The sequence below is a fragment of the Excalfactoria chinensis genome, chromosome 18, assembly GCF_039878825.1.
Source record: "Excalfactoria chinensis isolate bCotChi1 chromosome 18, bCotChi1.hap2, whole genome shotgun sequence".
Classification (NCBI taxonomy): Eukaryota; Metazoa; Chordata; class Aves; order Galliformes; family Phasianidae; genus Excalfactoria; species Excalfactoria chinensis.
Window position 1 is genome coordinate 170444 of NC_092842.1, and position 8131 is coordinate 178574.

Below are 8131 nucleotides of genomic sequence, written 5' to 3' on the forward strand. Positions count from 1 at the left end.
GGATGCTGCCTGGCACTGCCGCGCCTACCCAGCACCAGCTGCAAACAAAAAGGGGGCAAAGAGCACCCTGCGTCAATGCAGGGCCCAGCCCAGTGATCCCTGGCCAGGGCTGATGTCAGCTCCCACCCAGTGCTGGGACGGCTTCTGGGAGCTTGTGGCAGAAGCAGGATGCCATAGTCTGATTGAGCATTGTATCCTTTTTCTAAGGGCATCGAGGTCATCCTACTCGTTCACACACAGAAGGACTTTTCAGGACAATTCCCCTGTGCAGTGGGATGCTTCCCAGCCCTTCAGCAAGGAACAGAGAAGCACACAAGCCCTTCACAGCATGAAGCAGCCATGCCACTGCCCAGCTCTCCAGGTCAGCTCTGCCCTGCACCCTGGGGACCCTGCTGACACTGGAGACAAGCTGCAGCGTCCAGAACCTCATCTTCTGTTCACCACTCCTCCAGGAGTCCTGTGCAACCTGCACTTTCAAATAAGATGTCAAATAATATCCAACAGTGCCCCTCCATCACGGACACTTCAAAGCCAGTAATTCCTGTGGCAGCTGCATTCCTGTCCCAACCACATTTGCACAGAAAGCGGCCAGGAAAGGCTGCCGATCACCCTGTTATACCCTCAGTGTCCAGGGTAACCTGAGTTCACCTGTTCATTTTACACCCCATGTAGGTTTAATTAACCATTGAGAGTTATCTGAGAGCCCATCCCTCAACAAGATGCATGCAGCTCTGCTCCCCATTCCAGCAGAATTGAGGCACCTCTCCAGCCCGCACCACCTGGGGCTGCTGAACCACCTCCTGCACTGCAGAATGGTGCCCGCACTCCAGGTAGCCCCCAGCTGTGCGGGGCAAGGAGAGGGATGACTCAGCCGAAGGACATCACCCTCAGCCACGCACAGGGCTGCCCAGGCAGACACCTGCAGGCAGCACGGCGTCACCCGGCCCTGCCCACACGCACTGCCCTGCGGGTATCGGGATGGTTAAGGAGGCCAGCAGGATGGGCCTGCACGGCATTCGGCGTTCGGGAGGGAAAAGAAGTGAGCATCATCAGTCGAGAGCAGCAGTCCGCTACCCTCCCCCAGCCTCTAAAAATAACCGGCTCCCCGCACCCATCCCCGGCCAGCCCTGCATGCGCGCCGGGCCGCGGGGACCTCTGCACCGTGAGGACCGAGCAGGGCTGGGGGAGGGCCGTCCGCTGGCATCGCGCCTCCCCGCACACACAGAGCCCGACACCCCCTCCTCCCATCACACCCTCCCCTGCATGCTGCAGGCCGACGAGGCTATGGAAGGGTTAATCCGGTTCCCAGACCCCGGCGCACCGCGCGCACCGCAATGTCCCGGGGGCAGGTAGCGGGGAATCCGCACCTCCCTGGGATATGAGGAGGGCCCGAGGGGGCCTGCAGAGCCCCGCGCCACTCCGCCCGGTGCGCAAGGAGCCCAGCGGGCAGGGAAACCGCAGCCCCGACCCACGTACGGTTTGGAATCCTATTTATAGCGCGCAGATAGCGAGCGCTCGGAAAGGCTCTCAGCCCCGAGACGCGGCCTGGAGGCACAGCCCGAGGGCGCCCAGCGCAGCCGGCACGGAACGAGGTGGGGGGCAGACGCTGCGCACGGTGGGACCCGGGGAGGGCCGAGGAGCCAACTGTTGCTGCTGAGCCGCGCTCCCGGGCTGCGGGGTGCGAGGGACGAGCCTCAGCCGCACCGTTTGTTCGCGGATGGCATCCGCACTCCTTTTTCTCCGGCCCCCGAGGCGAGCAGACGTCGCTAGATCTCCGCATCCAGCGCCCCATGAATTATTCATCTCCTGAGTCCGACCAAGAAGAAGAGAAGGTACCCCGAGGCGTCAAAGGGAGCGGCGAACCCGGGACGGCCCTTCCCGGCGCACGGCCGGCAGCGATGCGGAGCGACCCGCGGCACCGGGAGGGGATCCTCCGCCGGCGATGGGCCGCGCTCACCGCGCGGATCGACCCGCACAGCACCGCAGCCCCGAGCCGGCCCGGCGGACGCATCCGAGGGGACACCCTCCAGGCCGGGGGCCGCGGTTCACCCCCGGTCGCTCCCGCAGCGGGCCCCGCCGCACCGCACCGCACCGCACGGCCCCCGGCGCTCCGCCGGCGCTCACCGGGCTGCGCCGCTTCAGCGTCACGTTCTTCCAGAGCAGGAGATGGAGCTGGTGCAGGAACCCCATGGCCGCGCCGGCCCCGCCGCGGAGGCAGCCCCGCTCCGCTCCGATCGGCGCCGCGGCTCAGCCACCTCCCACCGCCATGCCAGGCGCGGGCCGCCGCCTTTGTCCGCAGCAACCTAAGCTCGGTTCGGTTCGGCTGGCGGGGCTGGCAGCGGGCGGCCGTTCCCACCGTCCCAGGCCCGGCCCCGCACAGCACCGCCTCCGACCTGCGCTGCCGCCCCTTAAAGGCACCGCCGGGACTCCGCTGCGGTGGCCGTGGGGCTCGGGGCAGAGCTGCGCAGTGACGCACCTCGCGGCCGCGCTGCGAGATGCACCGCCCCGGTACCCTCGTCCGCCCCGAAGGCGAGGCGAGGCGTGCGGAGCACCAGCAGCCTCTGCTCCTCCCTCCATCACGGAGCACAGTTACAGCACAGTTGTGTTGGAGGGACCTTAAAGCCCCCAACCCCACCCCAGCCGTGGGCTGTCTGCCTCCCAGTTCAGGCTGCCCAGGGCTCATCCACGGCCTTGGGCGCCTCCATTGGTGGGTACGCACAGCTCCGGGCAGCAGTGGCACCGCAGACCCTGCTGATTCCGTAGCAGTCATGGCACACATCCTCACCCCGAGGAGTGCCCGGGACAGCGCTCTTCCTCGGTGTAGCCCGGACGACCTGTTACTGGGAGATTTACGTGGACCCGTCTAGTTGCTTTTGTCACACGGCAGCGACCCTCTTCCCTCCTGGACGTGGCATGCAGTGCCACGGACCCGTCGTGCCCACCCCTTGCAGCAAGGCTTGCCTGGGGGACCACACTGGGGACGAGCCTTTGGGGGTGGCCCCTTCTGTTGCTCGTGTTCACAGAAGAGCAGAGGCAGCTCTAGGGGCCGGCAGCTTCACTGCTCACCCTCCATACCCCTGCTCCCCTTCCCCTCTTTACTTAATGTCCTACCATCCTGATCCCACGCTGCTGCCAGGGCCAAGGGCAGCATAGTGAGTGCCTTGCCTGCCCGCCTCCGAGTTGTGTTGCTAAGGGCAACGACGTTGCAGGCTTTGCTCCAGAGCAGCTGCCTGGGCACCACAAAAGCTTCCCTTGTCCTGCCACAAAGTGCCATTATTCAAAAAACTTCTGGGCGAAACCTTGCATGGCATCTTTGCCAGGCAAGTGCCACCTCCCAGGGCTGATGGTCAGTGGCTGAGGGCAAGGGATGCCCGTGCAGCATTCCTCCTGCTCTGAAACCCTGGTGGTATTCTCTCTCAGCAGCACCAGGGGAAGCCGGGCCATAGCATTGCTCTCTGTGCAGACTGTGATAGAAACCCCGAGGCCACCTGTGCTGGGGACAGCAGGGAGTGCTGCCGATGGTGCTCAGGTCGGGGCAGCCTCGGGCATGCAGTGCCAAGTATCCGGGCTGGCAGTTAGGGAGGAGAAGAAACACAGAAAGGAGGGTTGACAAAGGTAGCAGGAAACAGGGTACATGTCTGAGAGAGGAAAACACCCAACCCCAGTGCTGCAGTTGGCAACAGAGGTCTCTGAGAGCAGCACTGAAACCACAGAGCCCCGCTACGCCCCAGCACGGTGGCACAGCACTGTGCCAAGCCTGGTGCCAGCTGCTGCCTGCAGTGCCCTCTGGTGCTCCATCAGCACTGGGGCTGGAAAGGAACAAGGGTACGATGGGGGCATCCCCCAGAGATGCTTGAAAATCCCAAGGAACCCCGTGGAGTGGTTTAGGGGTGCAGAGTATGGTGGGACCTCACTCCCCTGCTCTGTGCACGCTATGCAATGAAAGTGCCAGTCTGCACAGGACAGCACCGTATGCCCTGGAGCTCTCCTCTCTGCCTCTCCTTCGATTTCCTCCCCTCTTCACCCTGCCACAGCTGTGGGGGAAGGTGATGCCCAGGCAGTGATACCAGTGAAGATATAACTAGGTGAGAAGATGCATTAGAACAGTGGTATAGACTGACCTGGGCACAGGAGCAGCTCTCTCTGCAGGTGCCATGGGGGCATACACATGCCAGCTTCCCCTTTTGGCCACATGTGCCATGCCTGGCAGCAGAGAGGAGCTGCTGGTGCCTCTTTAGCTGACACTTTCAAGATGAGTCAATGTGAGCCAAAATCAGGCTGGCATCCTGTTTTCAACCCAACTGTGGGGTGGCACACTGGGTTGGCTGAGGGCAGGGCCGCACCCAGTCTCAGCACAGGCACAGACCCAGTGTGCACACCTGGGCTTCTTCCCAGCACTCACCAGGAGGCCATTGGCTCTGGCCTAACCAGGGTCTGAGTGGTCCTGCTTGCAGTGCCAGGCTGAGAAGCTGGGATCATTTGTGCCCCTCTCAGCTCTGCAGTGGGCTGAAGCAAACGCAGAGACAGCAGCAGGTTTCAGTCCAAGCTGAAGGAGCATCTCCCTGTTTTGTCAGACCAGGCTGTGTGTGTCTCCCTGCTGCTGCCTCCTCAGTGTCACCTTATGCCCCCTCCCTGTCCCTTGGTGCCCTGCTGCTGTGGGATGGGGGTAGAAGGAGTGGGAGAGCTATAGACCACAGACTGTAAGCATGGAGCTCATCCCTGTCTGCTTGTGAAGGCACCCCAGGTGTAGGGACACAGGGACATTATACAAACCCCAAACCAGGGGCAGGTACAAGGGAAAGCTGAAGCTAATCCGGGGCTGAATAGCAGCAGGGATAGGAAAGGTGCTCAACAGGAGAGAGGTATTCTTTGTTCTTAGTTTCAAGGCTGACTCATCAGAAACAACTTTGGAGACTTGAAACCCTATGAAGGGTCAAATGCCTCTTCTGCAAAGAGCCCCTGGAGCCACAGCCATGCCAAGGAGCGGAGGGGAAGCGGCAGGGCATGAGGCAGGACACCTGAGCACAGGGAGCTGTGAGCATCCACCAGGCTGCCAGCACACTGCTTGGGGCAGAAGGATCCCATCTGGCACAGGCACACATCTGGCCACGGGCATTCACTCATCCAAGGTTGATACTGCCACCCGTTCTGCATAGGGGAAGTGATCAGAGTTCTGACACCAGGAAGGATCTGCTGAGAGGCAGTTGCACAGCAAAACCACAGAAAAGAGGAAGCCCTCGAGTACTTCAGGCCAGAGCCAGCAACTGCCCGCAGCACCCACACTGCCGTCACCCTCTACGCTGTGCCACGGTCCCTTCCAAGGTAAGTCTGCAGGCTGAGCCCATGTGCCAGCACTGCCACACACCAGGGCTGGGGCTGAGCAGTGCATTGGCTCCTGGCACTGCTAGCCTGGCAGCAGTTCCCCAGAGGGTCCCTCCAAAGTGGGGCTGTGTCCCAACTACAGGGTCAGGCAGGTGGGGGGTCATGGCCTGCACACAGTGCGGGACGCATGCAGAACTTTCCCAGCCTTCCCCTCTGCGGATGATTTTCTTCTGAAGCCTGAACTTGGCATTTAGTATTTTAGCATGACAGAACGAGCAGGCCAAAGCAGGGAGGGATTTTCAAAGACAAAGCTGCTGCAGCTCAGCTGAGAAAGCAGAGCAACCTCTTCCACAGCCCTCGGAAATCAGAAGGCCCAGCACCCCCGGCTGGGTCAGAGGCATCCAGTGGGCTTTGGGGGGTTACCCAGAAAGGAAGCAGTCTTTGTGCGGAATGCCGTGGGCAAGCTGCAGGCTCCGAGCCTGGACAGGAACATGGCTGCAGCATAAGCAGAAGTGCAGATTGCTGGGCAGTGGGGGAGCAGAACTGGGGAGCTGTGCCCTGCAGCCTCCTCCATGGCCCTGCCACCCAGCATTGACCTGACATGGCAAAAACAGGCAGTCCTGCTGTGCAGCCCCTGGGACTGACACTCGAGGGGGTTTTGTACATCCCCCTTGCAGCCCCACAGACATTCCTGCCCTGTATCTGTGGGCTGAGCCCTGCTTACTTCAGTCCTATGGGGCTGAAGGGCCCTCTGGCTGCAGCACCCAATGCACTGCTGGCTGGGGACATGGGACATGCTGGAAATAAGGGATGGGCATTGAGGTGCCCATGGCAAGCTCTCAGCCTGGACAGCTTGGGGTCTGGGGAGACACCCTGAGGCCAGCAAGAGCACTGCCTTTGCTACACTAGGGTGTAGGGTGAGGGGGACAAGTTTTGAGGAAGACGCTACTCTCTGGTCTTGGGATTTAGGACTTGCCAGCTGCTGCCAGGAACATCTCGAGGGAAAATCTGCCGGGGAAATTGAGGGAGGGGGGCAAGTGGCAAGACAAGCATTCTTTGTGTGTCATTGAGAGTGGTGCCCATCAGCTGTGAGCAGAGGACAGGTGGCTGCTGCTCTGTGTGCCCTTTGGCAGCAGCACTGCTTGCTCCAGAGATGGGGGTGCTGGGGGGGAGCATGTGGAGGTGATGTAAGTGGTAGTGCTGGGGGTGATGGGGACGGGATGCCTCCTGCCTCTTGATGCCCTGTCAGGTAACCTTGGGCACAGCCTTTTGATTTTTTGTATGAGGGATTTTCCCTGGTGCAGCTGCTGTGGGCACACAGGGGTCAGGCTCACTGGGCTCCCAATACTCTCTGCTATGCTCGAACCCCATAGGGTTTGGGTGGAGGAAGCAAAGAGAAGTCCTCCTCCAACCCTACCAACCCCGTATCTCCCCTCTGCCTTTTGCCCCCCCAGCTGGGTGGCTGAGCTGCCAGTTCTCACAGGCCTCTTCTCTGTCCAGGGAGCTGCCAGCAGACCCCAGGCACCATGTCCTGGGAGCTGCTGCTGCTGCTGCGGTGGTTGTGGGGCCGGCCCAGTGTGAAAGCAGCAGCTACTGCAGGGCTGTTGGTCACTGCACTCTGGAACCTGAAGTGCTTCATCCACTCATCCAACAGCTCTGATGAAGCCTTCAAGCACATGAAGGCGCTGACAGTCCTGGTGTGGGAGTGGCCCTCAAGGCAGGTCCCAGACTTCAGCAGGGATGTCTGTCTGGAGCGGTACGGCATTGCAGGCTGCCGGCTCAGCACGGAGCGGCGGCTCCTGAGCCAGGCTGACGTGGTGGTGTTCCTTCACACCACCCTCCCGCGGGGCCGGGACAAGCTGCCCCGAGACAGACCACATGGGCAGAGCTGGGTCTGGGTGTCCCTGGAGTCCCCCACCAACACAAGAGCATTAGCAGGATGGAACCATACCTTCAACTGGGTGATGACCTACAGAAGGGACTCGGACATCTTCATGCCCTATGGCAAGCTGGTTCCCAACCAGTCAGCCACTGTGCGCATCCCCACAAAGACCAACTTGGTGTCCTGGGTCATTAGCAACTATCACAGGACTCAGAAAAGAGCTGAAGTCTATAGGAACCTGTCTAGGTATCTCCACGTGAACATCTATGGGAAAGCAGCCAAGAAGCCGCTTTGCAAGGACTGCCTTTTGCCCACAACATCCAAGTCCAAGTTCTACCTGGCCTTTGAAAACTCCATCCACCAGGACTACATCACTGAGAAGCTCTGGAGGAACTCTCTGCTGGCCGGCACGGTGCCGGTGGTGCTGGGCCCCCCCCGGGCCAACTACGAGCAGTTCATCCCCGCAGACTCATTCATCCACGTCGATGACTTCAGTTCCCTGGCAGATTTGGCCACCTTCCTAAAGACCATGAACTCCAGCCGCTACCGGCAGTTCTTTGCGTGGCAGAAGGGGTACAGCGTGAAGCTGTACGCAGACTGGAGGGAGCGCATCTGCACCATCTGTGCCACATACCCCCGCCTGCCCCAGGGCCACCTCTATCCCAACCTGCAGGGCTGGTTCAACACTTAGCACAGGGCTGGCGCTGGGTGCATTTGGGTGTCAGAGAGCAGTCCTAGAGAGCAGGATGCCAGGCAGGGAGGATGTGGGACCTCTCATCCCGGCCCTACTGTTGCCACACTGTGACCTTGAGCAACACCATGTGACTGAACTTCCTGCACACCACAACCACCCCCATTCTGACCCACCTCACCGCGGTGCTGCTGCAACCACAGGGTGCTTTGGAAATAAACAGCACAGATTTCCTG

General features: G+C 61.0%; 2 protein-coding genes across 3 annotated transcripts in view; one reads left to right on the forward strand and one right to left on the reverse strand.

The window, feature by feature from the left end:
• The window catches only part of ABCA2 (ATP binding cassette subfamily A member 2), a 30281-nt gene extending 27829 nt beyond the window's left edge, over window positions 1–2452 (reverse strand). For both annotated transcript variants that reach the window (XM_072353151.1, XM_072353150.1), the window contains exon 1: window positions 2125–2452. In XM_072353151.1, coding sequence (XP_072209252.1) covers window positions 2125–2190 — 66 coding nt within the window. In that variant the 5' untranslated portion in view covers window positions 2191–2452. The remainder of the gene's footprint in view (window positions 1–2124) is intronic.
• Window positions 2453–5229: 2777 nt separating this feature from the next.
• On the forward strand, window positions 5230–8131 carry FUT7 (fucosyltransferase 7). Its single transcript, XM_072353153.1, has 2 exons — window positions 5230–5322; window positions 6823–8131. Exon 2 carries the CDS (start codon window positions 6849–6851, stop codon window positions 7893–7895), a length of 1047 nt encoding a protein of 348 aa, XP_072209254.1. The 5' UTR covers window positions 5230–5322; window positions 6823–6848; the 3' UTR covers window positions 7896–8131.